General features: G+C 47.1%; 1 protein-coding gene and 1 long non-coding RNA gene across 6 annotated transcripts in view; one reads left to right on the forward strand and one right to left on the reverse strand.

Annotated features, from left to right (window-relative positions):
- LOC147123508 (uncharacterized) overlaps positions 1-13,783 on the forward strand; it is a 46,195-nt gene extending 32,412 nt beyond the window's left edge. The window contains exon 5 of the long non-coding RNA XR_015074642.1: positions 12,714-13,783. This is a non-coding gene — a long non-coding RNA (uncharacterized LOC147123508). The remainder of the gene's footprint in view (positions 1-12,713) is intronic.
- celf4 (CUGBP, Elav-like family member 4) overlaps positions 1-25,934 on the reverse strand; it is a 635,318-nt gene that overhangs the window by 48,915 nt on the left and 560,469 nt on the right. For 3 of the 5 annotated variants that reach the window (XM_085973941.1, XM_085973949.1, XM_085973954.1), the window contains 2 exons: positions 19,558-19,623; positions 3,154-3,234 (listed from right to left, as the gene is read on the reverse strand). In XM_085973941.1, coding sequence (XP_085830067.1) covers positions 3,154-3,234; positions 19,558-19,623 — 147 coding nt within the window. The remainder of the gene's footprint in view (positions 1-3,153; positions 3,235-19,557; positions 19,624-25,934) is intronic. The other 2 variants (XM_085973945.1, XM_085973959.1) reach the window with 1 other exon arrangement.

A 25,934-nucleotide genomic window follows, 5' to 3' on the forward strand; every position in this document is an offset into this window, starting at 1 on the left:
AAGAAGAGAACAGCTGTCAGTATGCCGAGGAACCTTGATGTGTGGATCCAGAGTGGTGATTCCACCCAAACTCCAGGATAAAGTGCTAAAGGAGCTTCACGAGGGGCATCTGGGTGGAGTGAAAATGAAGAACCTAGCCAGAGCGTTTGTATGGTGGCCAGGTATCGATGGAGACATAGAAGAAATGACCAAGAGCTGCCTAGGATGCCAGAAGGTCCAAAACGCTCCACCCCAAGCCCCTCTACATCCATGGGAGTGGCCCTCATCTCCCTGGCAAAGGGTACACATCGACTTTGCTGGTCCATTTATGGACTCAATGTTCTTAATCGCGGTTGATGCACACTCCAAGTGGCCGGAGGTAATAAAGATGTCCTCCACCACCACGGAAAAAACCATCACAGTATTAAGGACCATATTTGCCAGGAATGGGCTGCCGGAACAGATCTGTTCTGATAATGGACCGCAATTTGTGTCCGAAGAATTCAGGAAGTTCTTAAAAAACAATGGGGTTAAGCACTACACGTCCGCCCCATACCATCCCGTCACCAATGGATTGGCTGAAAGGTTTGTCCAGACCTTCAAGAAGGCCATAAAGGCCATGGGTAATGAAGACATAAAACTTCAGCACAAGGTGGATAACTTCTTGTTCGCATACAGGAATGCAACACATATGGTTACCAACCAAACTCCCGCCATGATGTTCTTCAATAGAAGCCTAAGATGCCGGCTGGATTTGATCAAGCCCAACATCAGAAGGGACGTGGAGAACCGGCAATTTCAAGGCATGAATGAAAGGCCAACTAGAACTTTCCAGATAGGTCAACAAGTTTTGGCCCGGGACTACCGTACCGAGAAATGGCAGCCTGGAACTATCTGCACACGACTAGGACTGCTGATGTATACCGTAGACATCGGAGAAAGCATAATAAGGCGCCATGCTGACCAAATCATAGAGTCATCCGAAAAGGGACAACCTACACGCCTAACGATGAAGTAGAGATACCCATATCTACCTCCGATCCGGTGATACTAGAACCCGATGAACCCGACACTGGCATTCAAGCCGAATCAGCCTTGCCAAAAGAACCTACTACACCACCAGAAACTACTACACCACCGAGGCGTTATCCGGACCGAGTCAGGAAGCCTCCAGAGAGACTGACTTATAATTAATTAACTGCAGCAATGTGTATATTATTTTTCTTATAACATGTAATTAATAATTACTTAAAATAGTATGTACTGGTTAGCTAAAAGGGGAGGAATTGTAGTGTATGTGCCTTTAAGAGCCCCATGTGTGCTGTAATGCCGGTAATGGCCACCCGGGCTATATAAGCCTGTATATTGTGTTATATCCATTAGTTCCCCTCCAGACTTTGTTTAGTAAACACCTATGAAACCAACTCCTGTCTTCAGTGTCTCTATCAGCACACAGACACAACATAAAGTATCAGGAGCAATGATGAAGTTACTAAGAGTGTTCTGCAGGCGGAATGTAATGTGATGCCTAGACTATGGGGGCATGAGGAGTGGTAGGCTAAACTCTTCTGAATAATTAAAATCAGGATTGAACTGGATTCTGCGCATCATTAGTAGGACACATGACTCACAGAAACGTGTTACATGTGGTGCAGAGTGTGCATTAGAATCTTTGCAAACATTACTACTATTCATTGCATCACAGGATTCACAAAAGGCCTAATTCCTGCAGTAGACGACAGGATTATTTAGTATATCATAACATATAATGTAACGACTTAACTTTTTAGTGCAGAACTTCCCGTCTAATTAAAAAGTTGAAATTTTAGCTGTGGGTATAGGATTGGATGGTGCCATGCAAAACTAGCAATCAGATAACTAGGTTTCCATAGACCAATTTCAGATTAAGCTGCTGCAGGATGTAGGCTCATTTCCACTATGAATACAACAGGACTCACTCTATGGAATTTAGCAGTGTTTCACAACAGTGTCCTGATTCCACCAATATCATTCAATAGTGAGTCTTAATAATGGTGGGCAAAAATGTTTAAAATTTGTGAAGCTGAAGAACTTCACGAATGGCTTGGATGTTAAATGCACTCCCTAATGTGGAACTGAGCTGTACAGACCAGAAGGTCCCACATTTGATCACACAGGTCTTTGCTGAGTTAAATAAACTCAGTTGGAGTGGCAATCGGCCTCATTAGCCAGAGTTCCTGCAACTGATTGCCATCCAGTAGCCTTATCAGAAAATGTGTTTGAGCTTAACTACGATGTTTCCTATACTGACACTGAGGTCTGGATTTTCCACTGCCTGGTATGCAACCGGTGGCAGGCAAAGGAAAATGTGCAGGAGGTCTGTTTGCCCATTTGTTCAAGATAAAAATAAATAATACTCCTGTGGTATTAACTTGACTCAGTTGGTAGCAGTCAACTCGGAGTCAGAAAGTTGTGGGTTCAAACGCCACTCTAGCACTTGATCTTAAAAACCAGCTTGACAGCCCAGTGCAGGACTGAGGGGGTATTACATTGTTGAAGTTGTCATCCTTCAGATGAGATGTTGAACTATATCTGCCTGTTCTTGTGGTTCAGCTGGAACTGGCCCATGACACTATTTGCAGAGGAACAGCGAGTCCTCTTCGTGTCCTTCAACCAACAGCGCAAGACAGATTCACTGGTCATTCATCTCATTGCTGTGCAGAAAATGACTGCTGCATTTGCCTACAGTACAGGAGACACTGAACTACAAAGTGCTTTTAGATGTTTCTAAGAGATAAGATGATACATAAAGGCAAGTCTTTTTAGTGGAATAATCAGACAGGGAATGGTGCACAGACTGGGATTTACACTGTTGCATAATCCTCTCCAGCTTGGCAATGATCCACAAACTTGATTCAGCTAACTAAAGCATCTCAAAGAAACCAAGTATTCCACAGAGTAAACTGTTGCTGTGATTCCAGTTTTATACTTGTATAAAATAACTGTAAAAAAAACTTTAAAAGTGCATTCAACCCATCAATCATATATGAACAATTTTATTCCACTTAGTAGTTCATTAGTAACTTACTTTATCGTGAATTATGATGATCACGGAATAAATTCCATATTCCTTGAGTCCATAACACATCTGCTTTGTTTTTCTATCATATGTTGTGAATATAGTAAATAACTTACCTTCTCTCTGTTGCTGGGGTATCATTGGAGGTGGCTGTGGAAAGGCTTGACTAATCTGGCCATAGGCAGCAGGATAGGCAGCTGTAATGCAGAGATGGGTGTTTCAGGTCATTATTTTGCATAGTTTTACTTTATATTATAAATAAGTACAAAACTGTAGCAAAAATGAAAACTCACTTTAAATTGTTTATTTAAAATTTACCAATAGACTCTCTATTCCTCTGTTTGGGAGCCATGAGAGTGTATTATAGAGCAAGTATTTTACATAGCCTTATGACTTAAGAAGGGAGTGATAAGCAATCTTTGTGCTACATCAGAATGTTATAGTGAGTGAAGATGTAACTAATTTCTCTCATCTTAGCATCCAGATGGAAATGATCTGACCTTACCAGTCAAAATATTTGACAGCTGAGTCAGGCCAATAGCTACAAGGCAAGATCTTGATAAATCTCCAGAGCATAGACACTGTTCTCTGGCAGGCGGTAGCTCCCTTGCTATTACAATTCTGAACCTACCTCATTAAAACTTCCTCTGTATCTGGCCAATGTTGCAATTTTTTTCACTCAGACAATGGAAATCAATGCAAAATAAATGGCAATGGACAGTGACATTTCAATATGACAATATTGTCTTATGTGAAAAAGTTACAATCATTAAAGGTCAGGAGGCTAACATTATGGTTGGTTATAAAACTTAAAAAAGTCACCCAAATATTGTATGATCATGTAGTCATCTGTGACTCTTCCAATTTGTTTGGAAAATGTCTGGCTTTCTTTTCCCATTAAGTTTCTGGGGGTAACTTTAACTTTTGTTAAACGTGGCATAAAACAGGCGCTATCCGATTGGTCACCCCGCTATACACCACACCTGATTTTCCTTTACACTGAAGTCAAATCAATCATCGAATAATTGGCGTCCGATTTGATATTGCCCGTCGTATGCCACTACTGAAAGTTAAAATTATCCCCTCCCTGTGTTCACTTTAGTCAGTAAGGGATCTCCATGAATTGTATCAATGCTGCTTCATTGGTCAACCATGCCTCTTAGTAACTTAACCAATGTGGAAAGGACCGCCTCCTTGGACAGGTCCCTCCTTTCTTCATACAAAGCGGCTACAATTGACAAACTTTCTTTTGGGTTAAGATCTCAAAGCTCTCGTGTTGCAGAAATCATTCCAATAAGACATAAGTTAGCAGGTGGGGTTTGGTTGATTGATTCACTTTAGGTCAAACTCAAATTTGGTTAAAACAAATGCTGAGTATTAAAAAAAAAGTTAATTATTTTTTACACTTTTTCAGTAATGTAGAAAAGATAAATTTACCTACATATAGAATATTAGGGGGGAAAATTGGGTTGCTTTGCTCCTCCCATTACGGGGCGCAAAGTCCCTAGCGCTCGTGCGCGGTGCCACTAACGCCTCCCGCAAAATTCAGTGGGAGGTTAGCGGTGGCAGTAGCCAGTAGCACACGCAACGCTGCGCCTCCAGCGATGACATCATCGTCATGCACAGTGCCCCGCTTGCACCCTGGCCGCAAACTTCGGCTGCACCCCCTGACCTTTTGCCGGACGATATGTCTGACAGGGTCAGGGTGGCATTTTTGCAGCCATGGCAGCGGTATTTAAAGGGGCAGCTGTCAGGTGGCCATTTTTTTTCTGGCTGCCTGCCAGCACCTGCCCTCTTCCCCTCTTTTATTCGGGTTGCCGGCCGCGATCGGTCAGCCCGGCACTTTGAGTGTCGGACTGCTTTCTCGGCAACCCGCTCTCCGGTGGTCTAGCAGGGCCCTGGTGCGTGCATCACTACGCCCCTCCCCTTTAATCAGGGGAGGGAGGCCTGCAATAGCGCGGCGCTATGTGCTGATGCTCATGACGCTGTTGCACGTAGCGCCGCGATATTCACTGGTAGCGCCCCAGGAAGGAGGAGGAGCGCTTCTAGTAGTGCCCTGCCTCCTGCTTGGGGTGCTACTGCTGAATTACGACGCAGCGGTGCTAACTTTTTCGGGGCGCTAAAAGTAGCGCCCCCCGAATTGTTCCCCCTTAGAATCTAATACTGTAGTACAGAAGGAGGACATTCAGCCTGTGCCGGCTCTTTGAAAGAGCTATCCAATTAGTCCCACACCCTTGCCCTTTCCCCATAGCCCTCCAAATTTTTCCTTTTCAGGTATATATCCAACTCCATTCTGTAATAATAAACATTTTGACAAATAGACACAGATTGGATCCAAACCTGAAATAAGAAACAAATGATTTAGATTTGTTCTAGTTCGATTGATTCTCTTAAATTTCAGACTTTGTTCAATGGTCAGTCCACTTGTTAATCTGTCTTGAATTGTGGTCAGATAAAACATCTTAGGATAGGTGCCTTTCCAGAAATCCATACTCACTGCTGTCAGCTGAGCTCAGCGATTGCACTCTTATCTCTAAGTCAGAAGAGTGTGAGATCAAGTTCCATTCAAAAACTTGAGCACATAACCTAGACTGACACTTCAGTGCAGTAAAGAGGAAGAGCTGTATGTTTGGTCATCTGTGACCCTTTCCAAATTGTTAAAACTCCACGGCGTGTGGGGAAACCTGGACTTCCGCAGTCTACCAGGCATGTCTCCCCCCCCCGGCCCCAACCCGCGCCGAGTGGGTCAAAAACTTAAAATTCCGGCTTTGCTTTCCAAGCAGTATGTGGCCTCCTTTTTTCCTACCAAAATGTACCATCTCACACTTATCTATATTGATGCTGCCTGGCCTGATGAGTGTTTCCAGCATTTTCTGTTTCTGTTGTCTATGCTGAAGTTCATTTGCCAATTACACACCCATTCTGCAAGTTTTTTAATGTCTTCCTGTATTTCGTCACAGTGCTCCTCTGTATTAATTACACCCCTCAATTTGGCGTCGTCTGCAAATTTTGAAATTGTACTCCTGATTCCCGAGTCCAAGTCGTTTATGTAAATACTGAACAACAGTGGTCCCAGCACTGATCCTTGTGGAACACCACTTCCCAGTCTGAGTAACTACTTTTAGCCCCTACTCTGTTTTCTGTTTTGTAGCCAGCTTGCTATCCATTCTGCTACTTATCTAGTCATTCATCTCATTGTTTGTGGTATCTTGCTGTGCACAAATAGGCTGCCACACTAGCCTATTAAAACAACAGTGAATACATTTCAAAAAGTAATTTGCTGGCTGTGAAAGATTTTGGGATGTCCTGAGGATGTGAAGGCACTTTCTTTCCTTCTGTCTAGGTTATTACCTAGTTTACCTAGATTAAAAACTATAAATAAACAATTGATTGATATTGATGTAATTAATTAAATAAAATACAATAGAGATGACAGGGCAGGTGATCTGTTGCAGCTGTAGCATGTGGGAGCTGGTGAACACCAGTGTGATCCAGGGTGACCACATCTGCAGTAAGTGTCTGCAACTCGAGGAACTTTGGCTCAGAGTTGATGAACTGGAGTCCGAGCTGCAGACATTGTGATACATCAGGGAGGGAGAAAGTTACCTGGACACTTTGTTCCAGGAGGCAGTCACACCCCTTAGGTTAAATACTTCAGATTTGGTCTGTGGTCAGGGACAGGAGTGTGTGACTACGAGTGAGGTAGGTATGGGGATCCAGGAGGTAGCATTGGAGGAGCCTCAGCCCTTGCACTTGTCCAACAGTTACGAGGTACTTGCTCCCTGTGTGGACGAGAACAGGGACTGCAGTGAGGATGAGCAAACTGACCAGGCACCATGACACAGGGGCCATTCAAGTTCGGGGAGTAAAAAGAAATGTAGTAGTGATAGGGGACAGTATAGTTAGGGGGATAGACACTGTACTCTGCAGCCGAGAGCATGAGTCCCGAAGGCTGTGTTGCCTGCCCCGGTGCCAGGGTTAAGGACATCTCCTCTGGGCTGGAGAGGAACTTGGAGTGGGAGGGGGAAGATCCCGTTGTCGTGGTCCATGTAGGTATCAATGACATAGGTCGGACAAAGAAAGAGGTTCTGCTGAGGGAGCATGAGCAGCTAGGGTCTAAATTAAAAAGCAGAACCACAAAGGTAATAATCTCTGGATTACTACCTGAGCCACGAGCAAATTGGCATAGGGTCAATAAGATCAGAGAGATGAATGCACGGCTCAAAGATTGGTGTGGGAGAAATAGGTTTCAATTCATGGGGCACTGGCACCAGTACTGGGGAAAGAGGGAGTTGTTCCGTTGGGATGGGCTTCACTTGAACCATGCTGGGACTAGTGTCCTGGCAAATCGAATAACTAGGGCTGTAGAGAGAGCTTTAAACTAAATAGTGCAGGGGATGGTTCAGGTGAGAGGAAATTTATAAAGTCAAAGAGTGCAGGGTAGCAATTGGGGTAATGATAACCAGAGTGTGACAGGAAGGGACAGAGCGTATAAACATAAGAGTGCATCAGAAAGTAGAGTCAGAGTAGGGAAAAATGGTAAAAAGACAAAATTAAAAGTGCTTTGTCTGAATGCACACAGCATTCATAACAAGATAGATGAGTTGACAGCACAAATAGAAATAAATGGGTATGATCTGATAGACATTACAGAGACGTGGTTTCAAGGTGACCAAGGCTGAGAACTGAATATTCAGGGGTATTTGATATTTTGGAAGGATAGGCAGAAAAGAAAAGGAGGTGGGGTAGCTCTGTTAATATAGGATGAGATCAGTGCAGTAGTGAGAAATAATATTGGCTCAGAAGATCAAGATGTAGAATCAGTTTGGGTGGAGATAAGAAATAATAAGGGAAAGAAGTCACTGGTGGGAGTAATCTATAGGCCCCCTAACAGTAGCTACATTGTAGGACAGAGTATAAATCAAGAAATACTGGAGGCTTGTAAGAAAGGTACTGCAATAATCATGGGCGATTTTAATCTTCATATAGATTGGACAAATCAAATTGGCAAAGGTAGCCTTGAGGATGAGTTCATAGAGTGTATTCGGGATGGTTTCTTAGAACAACACGTTGTGGAACCAACCAGGGAGCAGGCTATTTTAGATCTGGTAATGTGTAATGAGATAGGATTAATTAATGATCTCATAGTAAAGGATCCTCTAGGGAAGAGTGATCATAGCATGTTAGAATTTCAAGTACAGTTTGAGGGTGAGAAACTTGGGTCTCAAACTAATGTCCTGAACTTAAATAAAGGCAATTACAAAGGTATGAAGACAGAGTTGGCTAAAGTGGACTGGGAAAATAGATTAAAGGATAAGACGGTAGATAAACAGTAGCAGACATTTAAGGAGATATTTCATAACTCTCAAAGATATACTCCAGTGAGAAAGAAAGACTCTAAGAAAATAATTAACCATCCATGGCTAACTAAGGAAGTTAAGGATGGCATCAAATTGAAAACAGAGACATACAATGATGCGAAGATTAGTGGTAGGCCAGAGGATTGGGAAAATTTTAGAAATCAGCAAAGGACGACTAAAAAATTAAAGAGAGAGAAGATAGATTAGGAGAGTAAACTAGCAATAAATATAAAAACAGACAGTAAGGCCCCGATTTTCGGCTTGTGTGGGAAATGGTCGGGTTTCCCCGAATGTGGGGTTTCTGACACACATACAAAAGTGTCAGCCAGCTCCACGCAATTTTCCCTCAAGTGGCCAATTAATTCCCAGCATGTGGGAAGCCTTGCTAATTGTCCAATTCGAGTCAGAAATTCCCACAGTATGATGTCATCATTCGTGGTGCTTTCAAGGTCCATAGCAAGCACTGCATCCTCTGAAGGCTTCCAAACGAACCATACAGGATGGCAGAGGAGCCTGCAGCAGCTGTGGCCAGTGCCAGACCCCGAGCTGCCTCCAAATTCGACGAGGCTTCACTACAGGCATTATTGGATGGGGTTAGGGCCCACAGGGAGGTCCTCTTCCCTAGGTCAGGGAGGAAGAGGCCTCCCACTGAGACCAATGCTGCATGGATGCAGGTGTCAACAGATGCCAACTCACTGTGAGTCACCAGAAGAACCTTGGCATTACATCTCTAACTCCTTCCTTTACTCCCCCACAGTACCATCCAGAGCCCCCGTCCTCACTGTGGAGGAGGAAGAGGCTGTGTAGCCAGACTCCTCAGAGGAAGCTCCAACTTCTGAGGGCGCAGCGTCAGCAGAAGTAAGCGCACCCAGCACCAGCGCAGACACTCGCACCTCGGGGGGACCTTCGGGATATAGAGTAGTGTTGTCACCTGGTGTTTCACAGCTCACAAGTGAGCCTCAGCAGATTCTGGAGACAGGGACAGCAGTGGAGAGTCCTTGTCGGAGGGCGCAGGACTCTGCCAGCTCAGCTCAGCTGTGCTGCATGTCGACCCTCTGCCTCTGGGTCCATCCGCAAGAGAAGAGGTGATGGATCTCCATGCACAGATGCAGGAGTCTCTGGCAGGTTTTGTCTCCAGGGTTGCTGCGAGTGTGTAGCGAATGGAGGAGTCCATAGCGACCATGAGCAGAGCCTTTGTGGAGTCATTGGCGCATGAACGCATCACCATGGAAAGGTTGGCAACCTCCATGGAGGAGATAACTCGCCAGGGTACGGAAAACATGGTGAGTGCTCATAAGAGAATGACATCTCTTGAGTAGCGTTGGCCACCTGTTGAACAGAGAAACCAGATCTTCATGGAAATCCTTCTGAGTAGGACTGCCAGTGCAGAAATGGGTCCCCATGGCCCCCTAAAGCACAGCAAGGTGCTCTCAAGCCACTTCCAAGCGCTGGCCCCTTCTGGCCTGTGCAGCTTCAGGTGAGTGAGCAGCAGCCTGGTGCTCCTGGTGCTCATCCTGCTGTTCCTGGTTCTGCGGCTGCCGCTTCTGCTGCTGGAGATCCTCTAATGGCAAGAAGGGAAGGAAAAAAAGATGTCCCATGCTTCTCGTAGATGCCTCCGCTGAGGAAGTGCTGAGTGAGGGTGGCGAGAGGGGCTTCCCAGGAGATCGCATTGGAGAAGTGTGTGAGGCTCCAACCTTCCACAGCTGTGCCTAAGCCTTGAAGAAGTAGCCCCAAACCTACAACAAGGTCCTTCAACATACAAGTGCTGTCCCTTTAAATCGCAGCTTCTCCGATTGACCTGCAGCTGAGAGCAAGCAAGCCGGCAAGCTTCACGCCAGGTCTCAGCAGCGGGGTTCCCCGCAGGCGGGTTTGATGTGGGGAAAGCCCCAAAGTTGCAACGGCCCCAGAATAACTACCTGAACAAGCTGATAATTGGTAATTAGTGTGCCGACGACCAGTCCCACCAGCGGCGGCCGGGACTGAAGCGAGTCGCGGGGAAACGGCGGTCCGAAAGTCGGATGGGGCGGGGAATCAGGCGGGGGGGGGGGAGGAAGTCCCGACCCGCTTTTTTGCTGATTTTCGGCCCCCGGCCGCATGAAAATCCGCCCAACGCGGCCAGAAAATTGACCCCTAAGAGTTTCTACAGGTATATAAAAAGGAAGAGAGTAACTAAAGTAAACATTGGTCCTTTAGAGGATGAGACTGGGAAATTAATAATGGGAAACAAACTTTGAACAAATATTTTGTATTGGTCTTCACGGTAGAAGACACTAAAAGCATCCCAGTAATAATCGATAATCAAGGGGCTATAGGGAGGGGGAACTTAAAACAATCACCATCACCAGAGAAAAAGTACTAGGCAAACTTATGGGACTAAAGGTAGACAAATCCCCCTGGACCTGATGGCCTGCATCCTAGGGTCTTAAAGAAGTGGCTGCAGAGATAGTGGATGCATTGGTTGTAATCTATCAAAATTCCCTGGATTCTGGAAAGGTCCCAGCAGATTGGAAAACCACAAATGTAACACCCCTATTCAAGAAAGGAGGGAGACAGAAAGCAGGAAACTATAGACCAGTTAGCCTAACATCTGTCATTGGGAAAATGCTGGAGTCCATTATTAAGGAAGTAGTAGCGGGACATTTAGAAAATCATAATACAGTCAAGCAGAGTCAGCATGGTTTTATGAAAGGGAATTCATGTTTGACAAATTTGCTAGAGTTCTTTGAGGATGTAATGAGCAGGGTGGATAAAGGGGAACCAGTAGATGTATTTGGATTTCCAGAAGGCATTCGATAAGGTGCCACATAAAAGGTTACTGCACAAGATAAGAGCTCATGGGGTTGGGAGTAATATATTAGCATCGATAGAGGATTGGCTAACTAACAGGAAACAGAGAATCAGGATAAATGGTTCATTTTCAGGTTGGCAAACTGTAACTAGTGGGGTGCCACAGGGATCAGTGCTGGAGCCTCAGCTGTTTACAATCTATATTAATGACTTGGATGAAGGGACCGAGTGTACTGTAGCCAAATTTGCTGATGATACAAAGATAGGTGGGAAAGCAAGTTGTGAAGAGGACACAAAGAACCTGCAAAGGGATATAGATAAGTTAAGTGAGTGGGCAAAAATCTAGCAGATGGAGTATAATGTGGGAAAATGTGAGGTTATCCACTTTGGTAGGAAAAATAAAAAAGCAAATTATTATTTAAATGGAGGGAGAGTACAAAATGCTACGGTACAGAGGGACGTGGGGGTCCTCGCACATGAAACACGAAAAGTTAACATGCAGGTAGAGCAAGTAATTGGGAAGGCAAATGGAATGTTGGCCTTTATTGCAAGGGGGATGGAGTATAAAAGTAGGGAAGTCTTACTACAGCTGTACAAGGCATTGGTGAGACCACATCTGGAGTACTGCATGCAGTTTTGGTCTCCTTATTTAAGGAGGGATATACTTGCATTGGAGGCAGTTAAGAGAAGGTTCACTAGGTTAATTCCTGAGATGAAGGGGTTGTTTTATGAAGAAAGGTTGAGCAGGTTGGGCCTATACTCATTGGAGTTTAGAAGAATGGGAGGTGATCTCATTGAAACGTATAAGATTCTGAGGGTGCTTGACGAGGTAGATGCAGGGAGGATGTTTCCCCTCGTGTGGAAATCTAGAACTAGGGGGCATAGTTTCAGAATAAGGGGGAACCCATTTAAAACGGAGATGAGGAGGAATTTCTTCTCTCAGAGGGTCGTGAATCTTTGGAATGCTCTACCCAGAGAGCTGTGGAGGCTGGGTCAGTGAATATATTTAAGGTGGAGATAGACAGATTTTTGAACGATAAGGGAGTCGAGGGTTATGGGGAGTGGGCAGTAAAGTGGAGTTGAGGCCAAGACCAGATCAGCCATGATCTTATTGAATGGCGGAGCAGGCTCGAGGGGCTAAATGGCCTACACCAGCTCCTATTTCTTATGTAAAACCTCAGAACAAGGCTACCCTAGACACGGTGGGTGCCTATGCTGAACTTGGACATATTTCCTATAATACTGGCATGCAATGGAGAATTTCAGAGAAGGCTGTGCCATCCTTTGATGGGTTCCATCCTGGAACCCAACTCTCCCTTAGAACTCCCGCTTGGTACTTTGATTATTGGGTGAACATTCAAAAATTAACCAGAATTGTCCATATAAATCTTTCCTATCTTTTTATCTTGGATATGGTCGGCATTCTAACCCATGGACTATATGAATAATCTTACATTTCCTTGTCCCAAAAATGCATTAACTATTAGGGTTTGCTATTAACTCCTCTTTCTTGTTCTCTGTTTTTCAAGGTTCATCATTACCAAAGAGTCTTTCCCTTAATCCATGGTGGTCTCTTCCTTTGCTCTGTTACACAAAGTAACATTTTTACTATAAGGATGTACTGCAGTGTGTACCATCTACAAGATGCACTGCAGCAACTCGCCAAGGCTTCTTCGACAACACCTCCCAAACTCGTGACCTCTACCACCACAAGGGCAGCAGGCACATGGGAACACCATCACCTGCAAGTTCCCCTCAAAGTCACACACCATCCTGACTTGGAAATATATCGCCGTTCCTTCATTGTCGCTGGGTCAAAATCCTGGAACTCCCTCACTAACAGCACTGTGGGAGTATCTTCACCACACGGACTGCAGCGGTTCAAGAAGGGGGCTCACCACCACCTTCTCAAGGGCAATTAGGGATGGGCAATAAATGCTGGCTTTCCCAGTGATGCCCACATCCTATGAATGAATAAAAAAAAGTATATGGAACAGATCACTGGCCTGGGTGATGGAACAAGAAACCTTCAGTTGGTTTCAAGAAGGAAATAAATTCTTGTCAACAAACGAAATTTAAGGTTATTATAAATGCACCAAGGAAATACTGTGGATAGGTGGGCTCGATGCACCGCAGGTCTTCTCCTGCCTGGAGATTATGTTACAGATTCAGGAATATTTGAGTCCACTTTAAATTCCCTACAATCTGATAATGCTTTTGTTATGTTGCCATCTAAACACTTAACACATAAGATATTGGCATTTAATTGTGCATATAACTGTTATTTTTTTCAGGTAATTTATGCTATTTATTACTGCCCACTGTATTGTAATCATTGTTATAAGCATTCCTAAGCAACCATCACATTATTTTTTTGAAATATGCCCTTTAATCTAGTGCTTGTTCAACAATCAGTTTATCCTGAATAAGATTTTATTTTCTCCAGTTGATTTGTACTGTACTGAAACTGAATAAATAATATTTAGTAATTCCTAGATTAACTTCAATATTAACCTTTTCACCGTCTTTAAGTTTGAATAAAGATGCCTCCAGGGCAGTAATAAGTTAGCACTGATGTTTCCCTTTACTCTTATTCTATCAAAAATAAATCAAAGCAGTAACTTGTAGCGGAACCAGACAAACAAAATGTTAGTTCTTCAAAGGATTTGTTTGATGCCTGCCCTTGGCATCATAGAGTGATGGGATGTTGGCTTACAACATGATTCCCCACATGGAAAATGACTGATTCTGAACTGTTGCAGGAGATACAGTTTTAGTTTATCCCTTGCAGGATGAAATGGAAGGTGGGTCACCCCAGGCTACGTTGTAGCACTCAATTGCTTAGTTGGCCTAGCAGCATGGTGAGAGAAGGGCCTAAATTTTCTGCTTGGCCGTTATGCTGGTTGCAGTGCAGTGGAGTGGAGTGGAGTTTCTGCCCACTGCAAGGATGCATCACCGACTCCAGACCATTTTATGTGTTCAGACTCGTCTGCATTTTTTTTTTGTTGGCAGGTGCCCCAGCCTTTGCCAATGAGTCTGCCTCAGAGGCCAGCTACAGTGCACCACCTGCAGCCTCACTCACTCCCCTCCTCTGCTTCCCTTCACTCTCCTACAATCATTGCACCACACTTTATTTCACTTGCTTCTCCTCCTACTCACACCACTATTGCAACCCTCAATTCACCACAACTCAAGTCAGCACACAAGTCTGCCACTAACATGCTCCGTTCTTTCTTGCAAGAACCCTGAAATGAGCTTCGACCACATATCCGCAGCATAAATAAGACTGCTTATATTTCCACCTCCGTAACATCGCCCGTCTCTGCCCTTGCCTCAGCTCATCTGCTGCTGAAACCCTCATCCATGCCTTTGTTACTTGACTATTCCAAGGCACTCCTGGCTGGCCTCCCACATTCTACCCTACGTAAACTTGAGATCATCCAAAACTTGGCTGCCTGTGTCCTTGTTCGCATCAAATCCCGTTCACCCATCACCCCTGTGCTCGCTGACCTACATTGGCTCCCGGTTAAGCAATGCCTAGATTTCAAAATTCTCATCCTTGTTTTCAAATCCCTCCATAGCCTCACCCCTCCCTATCTCTGTAATCTCCTCCAACACCACAACCCCCCCTCCCCCCCCCCCCACGAGATATCTGCGTTCCTCTAATTCTGCCCTCTTGAGCATCCCTGATTGTAATCGCTCAACCATTGGTGGCAGTGCCTTTGGTTGCCTAGGCTCTAAGCTCTGGAATTCCCTGCCTAAACCTCTCCGCCTCTCTTTCCTCGTTTAAGATGCTCCTTAAAACCTACCTCTTTCCTACCCTAATTTCTCCTAAGGTGGCTTGGTGTCAAATTTTTTGTCTTATAGTACTCCTATTTACAACGTTAAAGGTGCTTTATAAATACAAGTTGTCGTTGTTTCTTGCAAGAGAAGGTCGTGCACAACATAAGACATCATGTGGCAGTGACCAGAGCAGGCCAATCCTGCCTGCACACCCTTTCCCTACTAGAGGAAAACGTGCTGGCCATTACTAAAAGCAGGCGAGACATGGCCATGGTGAGTGGCAACGCTGGAGGAGATGTTGTGCAGGGTTCCTTCATACCTTATTCTCTTTATCCCTTCTATCTCACTCTGCACGACAAACTACAGCGGCTTTCCACAGCAACTCATCTCCGTCTGCACTCCCCTCACACTACAAGCTAACCCATGTCCCTCTCTTTCATTTCAGGAGCTGAAAATGCCAACATAATGGAGTCCCTCCTAACATGTCTGGAAGCTTCCATGGTAGCTCAAACTGAAGCCATGGAAGCTCAAACGGCTGCCATCTTGGCTCTGGGGACCAGCGTTGATAGGGGCCTCCTCAGTGCCACACAAGCAGTGGGATGCTATTTGTTCCATCATGTCTGTGCTGGCTCTTTACTAGAGCAATCCAAAACTAATCTCACTGCCTCATCCTTTTCTCATAGCCTTGTATCTGCTTTAAATTTCCCTTAAAAGATGCAGTGGTCTCTGACTCAACCACATCCTGTGGCAAAATATTCCATGGTTCAACAATCTCTGTATGAGGAAGTTTTTCTTAACCTTGCACCTCACTCTCTTAGTGATAGTTTTAAATTGATGATGCCTTAGGGGGGATTTTATCACCTGGACAAAAGCTCAGTGGAACACACAGGCCGACTGCGTGGGAGGCCCAGTGGTAGGCCCGGTCTATGTTAAGAACTGGGTCTGGGCCTCATCTAAATTAAGCTGGCCAGCTGCCTGCCTGAAATGGTTGTCCAGAGGCTGTTCGTTGATTCTGACCAGCCAATATCGGGTGGCCCAGAAGCTGCCTAGCCGGCACTCAGGTAAGCCATCCAGGGGGAAGAGTTCTCGCGATCATGGAGGGGGGCGGTAAGCCTATAGTTTCTACAGGGGTGTTCCCGATCTACTGCCACAACTTCAGTAGAAGATCAGCAGAACCCTCGGAAAAAATGGCATAAACTTTTGACAGCCGATCAGGAGAATGCTGTGGAATTTCAGGGCCGAAATGTTTTTGTGACTGGAAGGCTGTTTCCAGTGGGGTTTCGCAGGACTCAGTACTTGGTCCCTTGCTTTTTGTGGTGTATATCAATGATTTAGACTTCAATGTAGGGAGCATGATTAAGGAGTTTGCAGGTGATACAAAAATTGGCCGTGTGGTTGATAGTGAGGAAGAAAGCTGTAGACTGCAGGAAGATATCAATGGACTGGTCAGGTGGGCAGAAAAGTGGCAAATGGAATTCAATCCGGAGAAGTGTGAGGTAGTGCATTTGGGGAGGGCTAACAAGGAAAGGGAATACACAATAAATGGTAGGTTACTGAGAAGTGTAGAGGAACAGAGGGCCCTTGGAGTGCATGTCCACAGATCCCTGAAGGTAGCAGGACAGATAGATAAGGTGGTTAAGAAGGCATACAGGATACTTTCCTTTATTAGCCGAGGGATAGAATACAAGAGCAGGGGGGTTATGCTTGAACTGTATAAAACACTAGTTGGGCCACAGCTAGAATATTGTGTACAGTTCTGGTCACCACATTACAGGAAAGATGTGACTGCACTAGAGAGGGTAGAGAGGAGATTTACGAGGATGTTGCCAGGACTGGAGAGTTTTAGCTATGAGGAAAGATTGGATAGACTGGGGTTGTTTTCTTTGGAACAGAGGAGGCTGAGGGGAGACTTGATTGAGGTGTATAAAATTATGAGGGGCTTAGATAGAGTGGATAGGAAGGACCTAGTTCCCTTAGTAGAGAGATCAATAACAAGGGGGCATAGATTTAAAGTAATTGGTAGAAGGATTAGAGGGGAGTTGAGGAGAACATTTTTCACCCAGAGGGTGGTGGGGGTCTGGAACTCACTGCCTGAAAGGGTGGTAGAGGCAGAGACCCTCATCACATTTAAACAGTACTTGGATATGCACTTGAAGTGCCGTAACCTACAAGGCTATGGACCAAGAGCTGGAAAGTGGGATTAGGCTGGATACCTTTCTCAGCCGGCACAGACACGATGGGTCGAATGGCTTCCTTCTTTGCCATAAATTTCTATGATTCTATGAAATCTCTCCCTCTTGGAGTTCTTAACAATAATGTGTGGTGTTACAAATGAGAGAAATATGCTGCATCATATATTTGCCTCATTTGAATAGTGTCATAGCACAGCTGCCCATCTCTGCTTGTCCCCACCATTGACTACTGGTTTCAATTGATGACCCCTTCTGCTGCCAGTGCCCTAAGCTCTGGAATTCCCTTCCTAAATCTCTCCGACTCTCTGCCTCTCTCTCTTCCTTTAAGACACTCCTTAAAAGCTACCTCTTTGACCAAGCTTTTGGTCACCTGTCCTAATATCTCCTTATGTGGCTCGGTGTCAAATTATGTTTCATAACGCCTTGTGACATTTTACTATGTTAAAGGTGCTATATAAATGCAAGTTGTTGTTGATTTATTGAATTCAATTTGATAACTTGACATGTTGGGATTTAAACTCACAGCCTGTGTGTTTTCCCATGAAAATTCCATATAAATATTTGCCGATTTCAAAGGGTAAGCAAATTAAACTCCAAAATATATATCTCTACTGTTCAACCCTGCCCTCCAGAAACAACACCCACCTCTCTCCCAACCACTGACCTTTGCAGCACAGAAACCATTTTGTCCAGTGGCGTATAATGCAGAATTTCAATGGAATCTATTTCACAGACACCAGTCACTCACTACAATATTGTTTGGAATATAATTGCTTCTGATATAATGTATTGCTTATCACTCCCTTTTGTAACAGGGAAATATAAAAAGCTCCCTATGATACGCCTGTCATTGCTACACATTTGCTGTACAGATCCCAAAGACAATGTACCAGAGAGTATTAAGCATACTATGAGGTGCTTCTGAAGTGCGCCTAATGTCTGGTGTAAATCTCGCACTGCAATGAAAAATGACTGCGGTATAACTTCACTAGTGTAATCACTCTTAGGACAGACATCTAAGAACATTCTCACACTGATCTGGAAAGCAATTAAAATTAAATCAATTCAGAAGGCATGCAATGATTAACTTATTGTCAAAGTGAATTTGTGAAACATTTTCCTCATTTGGCAAGATATTGCAATAAATACAGAACAATAACAATTTGATATCCTAAAGGTCAGATGACAAGATGAAGATATTTGCACAATAATAAATGTAACATCAAAGACATCGAGAAAGAAATAACTTCCTTATTGTTTGAATTCTTTGGAACTCCATTTTATGTCCAAAAACCTATTGCACCAACTAACAATGGTTCAGCTTTCAAACAAATAACAATGAAGGAATGGTATGCTTTATTTTGGCCCATTAAAACTATTTACTTACCCATAGTATTTTCAGGCACCATAAATCATTTTCAGCCACTTTATAATTTTGATTAGTACAAATATGTTGGTATTACACCAATTGCATGTGGGATTGCTCAATTATTTTGAGACCTAGAGATTCTGTCCATTCAGTCAACGGGTGCAAAATCGAGCCTGTGGTATAATAGTCTCAAAATGATGGTCTTGGTAATATTAGGGCCACTGAAATCAAGTTATCTAAATGACAGATGAGAATAAAAACAGGGGCCCTGGAATTCTGTGGGGCTTCTTCAGCTGTAACTCTGGCAGGAGACCCCAGGGAAATGGCTTAAATGGTCATCGAATACAGACAGAGAATAATAACATTTTAGTCATTTTAATTCAGCAATATATCTCAGTTAAGAGAAGGAGTATTGACATGTGTACCAGCATTATTTTTTAAATTCCTGTTTACCCTTCACCATCTGTCAGATCTCCACTACTAAACCCCACTGCCACACCTCCTGTTTCAGTCAGTCAGGAAGATGGGATGGTAGGATTATACTTAATTCCACAGTCAATATCAGTTCATGAATATTCATCGGAGGAATGGCATTCTATGGGACAGAGCAAGCTCTGTTGTCTGTCATTCCCTTGCAATAGTGCTAAACTGCAGGAAATTCCTTCATCTGGTGTCCCACAACTCACCCACTAGATCTGGGCATGAAAAGACCCCCCTGTGCAGAATCCTATTCTATAGCAGCTTCTTCACAAGATTTTATTTTAAATTAACACTGCAGAGTTAATCAAGTTTAAATGGTTTTCACTTTAGTTTCACAAACCTCTTGCAGAAAGGAGACAGCCCTTCCTGAGCAGATAGACAAATACAATCGATGCAATACGTCATTTAGAAAGGTGAATAACATATTAGTTAAATCAACTGACAAAGAAAGACAATGCTTGAATTAAAGTCATCATTTTGCAAGCTTTTGAAAAGATTGAAGGATTTAAAATGACTGAAAGTAGAGCTAGACAAAGTGTTAATACTAACGACCTGCGTATTGCTGCACTCCAGCGTATGCTTGCTGCAAGGGATCAGCTGCAGTTGGGCTTTGTGCTGTCAAAACACAAACAGGAAAAACATTAATAATCCATAGCTTTGTTACATAATTGACGATTGCAGCACAGTGTAGTTATCAACGCAAAATCTGAAAGATTATTGAATCTTGCGTCTAAGCTGTCTGCACTTAGGTAAGTGGGCTGTGTCCCAATAGGGAGAGTGTGCAGCTCATATCGAACAAACAAAACCTCCGTCTCTCTGGCTTTCTCGCTAGCTTGGTTTGGAGACTCGTCAGAAGTATTTACACTGTAGTTACTGTTCTCAGATGGAAGGAGAGAATGGCTGCTCTCTAAACATTTAAAGTAAGGTCGGTTAGGTTCATAGAGTGCAAAGGGGGTCGAAAGCACAACCTGAGCACTTTGCAAACCAGGTTTACATTTCATTTAGTGTGAAACTGAAGAGGTGTGAGGCTGCCATCTCGAAGCAGTGTCAGTCTGCTTCACACCAGAGTCAGGTCAGGCCCTAACTCCAGATTTACACTGAAACCGTTTTCCATTGATGTGAAATTTGCAGTGTAACCGTACTCTGAAACAATGATGGACTTCTGTGTGCACTAAATGCCTAGCTGACCAAAATAAATAAGTAAATGAACAGTGGCCCTGAAAACGTGTGGGCCAGTGATCCCAACACATATGCCGGAATTGCGCCCAGTGCAGCTGACCCTGCTAAAGTATGCATACTCAGAGACAGTACCTAATTTGCATGGTCCTAGTGGGTGCAGTGCATATTGGATGCCCAGCTGCCCCAAGCTGCTGGGAAATTAGCCTAAGGGAGGAGGAGAGTGTCCGATCTCTCCCAATTCACCCTCAAGTGGCCCCATTCATAAGAGGGCTGCATTAAAGTATAAACCAAAATGTTTCTTTTTTTTTAGATCTTCAAGGGTCTGGGCCACTTCCCTGGCCTGTACCCTCAAGATGGGTCCCACTTCTGCTGGGGTAGCAGCTGATATATATCTTGTTGGATTTACTGGCCACCACTTGAACACTGGGCCTCTGACAGGCCAAGACTGAGGAAACACCCAGCCTGGAGACCCTGCTCCCTCTGATACGGTGTGGGGGTGTGGGCGGAAGCCTGGATTTGGGTATATCCAGGTCCTGGCCAGTGTGTGTGCACCCATAGATCCATGCATTTTTCAGCCTTAGAATGGTTTAGTCTGGATTCTAAAGCCATATTCTGGCCATATCGTGGGATCAGAAAAACACCAATTCTGATACATATATGAAACAAAACTCCAGCCACAAATGTCCTACATCTTTCTGGCTGTTTCGTACATCTTCCATCTCCTAGGCTTTCAAACACAGTTTGTCACCATTAACTTGTAGGTAGTGGGTGGTGGGCAGCAGACATTGTAGGGGTGGTTATGGAGAAAGACCTATTGCCTATCGCTAATGCATATCAACAACAACAACGACTTGCATTTATACAGCACCTTTAACGTAGTAAAATATCCCAAGGTACTTCACAGGAGCGATTATCAAACAAAATTTGACACATAAGGAGATTTTAGGACAGATGACTAAAAGCTTGGTCAAAGAGGTAGGTTTTAAGGAGCATCTTAAAGGAGGAGAGCGAGGTAGAGAGGCGGCGAGGTTTAGGAAGAGAATTTGTGAGCGTTGGGCCTCGGCAGCTCAAGGCATGGCCGCCAATGGTGGAGTGATGAAAATCGGGGCTATGCCCCTCGAGCCTGTTCCGCCTTTCAAATAGATCATGGCTGATCTGTATCTTAGCTCCATTTACCTGCCTTGGTTCCATATCTCTTCATACCCTTACCCAACAAAAATCTCAGTTTTGAAATTTTCAACTGACCTAACCTCAACAGCTTTTTGGGGGAGTGTTTTCCAGATTTCCACTACCACCTATTCATATATATACATACCAGTTCGTTATGAAAAGCGGGGGTGATAGAGAAACAAAAATAGCCTCCCCTATCTTTTGTATCTATCCTCAATTTATTCTAAAATGATAGTACCTCCCCAAACATATTTTACCTGTTCACAGTTGCATTGCCTGCATCAGGAACACATTGCTAATCTGCATTCTTTATGAAAGTAATAGCAAATTAAAGTAATTAATGAGAAAGAGAGAAAAAATACACAGAAGAAAACATTCTTCTCACTAATATCACTCTTGCATATGAAGATGGATTAGTCTAGAACCACATCTATAATTAAAGACAATGCAGCTCGATGTGTTAATTAAACAGCATGAATCCAGTTTGAGCAAAACTATTGAAGAATATAGGCAATTGCACAGAACTTCATTAACCAGGCTTACCAACTTAACCCTTTGAGTACTGCAAGCTGATCAACACAATAATGATGTATTGTATTATTTCTGAGTTATTTCCTTCCTCTGCACTATAATCATGAATAATTTTTAATATGTTGACTTCTTTTCTTGCTGTTCCCCAATTTTTCTCTTATCCAGGAGGGGCTGATCAGCTTCTGGTACCTCACTCAATAAGACTGTTCTGCACGAGGCTAGATAGCAGCGTCATCAAGCCATTCAATATCAGTGCCAAGCCTGATCACGCCTGCACCTGACATTCACATATATGCACTTTCCATCTAGAACCACCAGATGGCAACCAGGAGCAGAAACCCTCCGATTTTTTTCTCTCTCCACCATAGCCCAGAGGCACTGAAGCCAGTTATGGATCTTCGACTGCCACGAGCGAACTGAGCACAGATTGACGGCTAAACCTGTAGCTTTCTGACCTGTATGGCTCAGAACCACAGATAGCAGTACGCCTACCAACTGATCTTTGAATTGCTTTCAACTTCTTTATGGGAAATAACTGCACTCTTATAAACAAATAGCTGGCTGATGCACCAATATGCTGTGCCAGGAAGCAGTAAATTAGGGTTTTGGGCTTGCGATTCTTGCTATGATTATTTCCTATTTTCTGCCGTGCCAGGAAGGAGTCAAGCACTGGAAAGTTATAGACCCTGAATTTGCGGTCGGTATGACGGTGTACTCTCACGGTATGACGTCATACCGCCTTTGAAATTGACTGCAAATTCGGGATGCACATGCGCTAAATCCCAAACTTGCGATCTGTCAAGTTCCGCATCCTCAGATCATCCGCTGCGACCGTCAATTCCTCACTTGAAATGATGTGCTGGCGCAGAGTTTGGCTAATTGCCCACCAACTGCGCATCAATTACGCTGGAAATGTTTATGTCTGGTGGAAGCAGATGCAGGAGCCGGTTTGCACAGCGTAAGAGGAGGGGGGAGGGAGGGAGAGGAGGAGGTGGAAGCAGATGCAGGAGCCGGTTTGCACAGCGTAAGAGGAGGGGGGAGGGAGGGAGAGGAGGAGGAGGAGGAGGAAGGAGGGAGGGGGGAGGAGGAGGGAGGGAGGGGAGGAGGAGGGAGGGAGGGAGGGGAGGAGGAGGAGGGAGGGAGGGAGGGGAGGAGGAGGAGGGAGGGGAGGAGGAGGAGGGAGGGAGGGGGGGAGGAGGAGGGAGGGAGGGGGGGAGGGAGGGGGGGAGGAGGAGGGAGGGGGGGGAGGAGGAGGGAGGGAGGGGAGGAGGAGGAGGGAGGGAGGGGAGGAGGAGGGAGGGAGGGAGGAGGAGGAGGGAGGGAGGGGAGGAGGAGGGAGGGGAGGAGGAGGAGGGAGGGGAGGAGGAGGAGGGAGGGGAGGAGGAGGAGGGAGGGAGGGAGGGGAGGAGGAGGAGGGAGGGAGGGAGGGGAGGAGGAGGAGGGAGGGGAGGAGGAGGAGGGAGGGAGGGGGGAGGAGGAGGGAGGGAGGGGAGGAGGAGGAGGGAGGGAGGGGAGGAGGAGGGAGGGGAGGGAGGGAGGGGAGGAGGAGGGAGGGAGGGAGGGGAGGAGGAGGGAGGGGAGGAGGAGGAGGGAGGGGAGGAGGAGGAGGGAGGGAGGAGGAGGAGGAGGGAGGGAGAGAGGAGGAGGAGGGAGGGGAGGGAGGGAGGGAGGAGGGAGGGAGGAGGAGGGGAGGAGGGAGGGGAGGAGGAGGGAGGGAGGGGAGGAGGAGGGAGGGAGGGGAGGAGGAGGAGGGAGGGAGGGGAGGAGGAGGAGGGAGGGAGGGGAGGAGGGAGGGAGGGGGAGGAGGGAGGGAGGGGAGGAGGAGGAGGGAGGGAGGGGAGGAGGGAGGGAGGGGAGGAGGGAGGGAGGGGAGGAGGAGGAGGGAGGGAGGGGAGGAGGAGGGAGGGGAGGAGGAGGGAGGGAGGGGAGGAGGAGGAGGGAGGGGGGAGGAGGAGGAGGGAGGGAGGGGAGGAGGAGGGAGGGGGGAGGAGGAGGAGGGAGGGAGGGGAGGAGGAGGGAGGGGAGGAGGAGGGGAGGGGAGGAGGGAGGGGAGGAGGGAGGAGGGGAGGAGGAGGGGGGAGGGAGGAGGGAGGGAGGGGAGGAGGAGGGAGGGGAGGAGGAGGGACGGGGGAGGAGGAGGGAGGGGAGGAGGAGGGAGGGGAGGAGGAGGGAGGGGGAGGAGGGGGAGGAGGAGGAGGGAGGGAGGGAGGAGGAGGAGGAGGGAGGGAGAGGAGGAGGGAGAGGAGGAGGGAGGGAGAGGAGGGAGGGAGGGGAGGGGAGGGAGGGAGGGGAGGGAGGGGAGGGAGGGGGGAGGAGGGCAGGGGGAGGAGGGAGGGGGGAGGAGGGAGGGAGGGGAGGGGAGGGGGGAGGAGGGAGGGGGAGGAGGGAGGGAGGGGAGGGGAGGAGGGTGGGAGGGTGGAGGAGGGAGGAGGGAGGGGGGAGGGGGGAGGGGGAGAGGGGGAGGGGGGAGGGGAGGGAGGGAGGAGGGGAGGGGAGGGAGGGAGGGGAGGAGGAGGAGGGAGGGGGGGAGGAGGAGGGGTGGGAGGGGAGGGGAGGGAGGAGGGAGGGAGGAGGAGGGAGGAGGGAGGGGAGGGGGAGGGGAGGAGGTGGAGGGGGGAGGAGGAGGGAGGGGAGGAGGAGGGAGGGGAGGAGGTGGGAGGGGGGAGGAGGGAGGGGGGAGGAGGAGGGGTGGAGGGGGAGGGGGGGTGGGGAGGAGGAGGAGGGGAGGGGAGGGGAGGGAGGAGGAGGAGGGGAGGGAGGGGTGGGAGGGGGGAGGAGGAGGGGTGGGAGGGAGGTGGGAGGGTGGGGAGGAGGGAGGGGGGGAGGGGGAGGGTGAGGGAGGGAGGGGGGGGTGGGAGGGGGTGGAGGGGGAGGAGGAGGGAGGGAGGGAGGGGAGGGAGGGAGGAGGAGGGAGGGGGAGGAGGGGGGAGGAGGGGGAGGGGAGGGTGGGGTGGGGGAGGAGGAGGAGGGGGTGGGGAGGGGGAGAGGGGGAGGGAGGGGGGAGGGGGAGAGAGGGAGGGGGGGAGGGGGAGGAGGGGGGGAGGGGGGGAGGGGGGGAGGGAGGGGGGAGTGGGGGGGGAGGAGGGGGGGGAGGAGGGGGGAGGGGGGTGGGGAGGGAGGGGGGAGGAGGGGAGGGGGGAGGGGAGGGGGGGAGGAGGAGGGAGGGAGGGGAGGAGGGGGTGGGAGGGAGGGGAGGGAGGGAGGGAGGGTGAGGAGGGTGGGTGGGAGGGAGGTGAGGGAGGGTGGGAGGAGGGTGGTGGGAGGGAGGGGAGGAGGGGGAGGTGGGGTGGGAGGGTGGGAGGGAGGAGGGAGGTGGGAGGGGAGGGAGGGAGGGAGGGAGGGAGGAGGGGAGGGAGGGAGGGGAGGGAGGGTGGGGGAGGGGGAGGAGGGAGGAGGGAGGGAGTGGAGGAGGGGAGGGGAGGTGGAGGGAGGGAGGGGAGGAGGAGGGGGGGGAGGAGGAGGGAGGGAGGGGAGGAGGGAGGGAGGGGAGGAGGAGGGAGGACGGGGAGGAGGAGGGAGGGGGGGGAGGGGAGGGGAAGGGGGAGGGGAGGGGGATGGGAGGGAGAGGGGAGGGGGATGGGAGGGGGAGGGAGAGGGGAGGGGAGGGGAGGAGGGAGAGGAGGGGAGGGGAGGGAGGGGAGGGGAGGGGAGGGGAGGGAGGGAGAGGAGGGGGGGAGCGAGAAAATTGCAATTTCAGAGCCATAATAATTAAAAACAAGCACATAGAAGAACCTACCAGGGCAGCTGTACAGGCTCGGTTTGAGGGATGAGATTTTTAAATTTTTTTGTAATCTTGTTTCAAAATTGAATATCAACCAAAAAACTGTTTTGCCAGTTTTAAAAACTTTATCGATCTACTTTCATTGAAGGAAGGGTTTGGTCATCACAATTCTGAGGTGACAGGGTTTTGCGTTCGTGTATTATTTATATATATATTAAATAATGTTTTCAAGTTTATGGTGTCAAAATAGATTTCAACTTTTTGTCAGGTCATTTACAGATATATGGAAATGTATTGCTGTAGCTTGCAAGAAAGGTTAGATTCC

Source organism: Somniosus microcephalus, chromosome 2, assembly GCF_052327205.1.
Source record: "Somniosus microcephalus isolate GS21.2 chromosome 2, FLI_Smic_1.0, whole genome shotgun sequence".
NCBI lineage: Eukaryota > Metazoa > Chordata > Chondrichthyes > Squaliformes > Somniosidae > Somniosus > Somniosus microcephalus.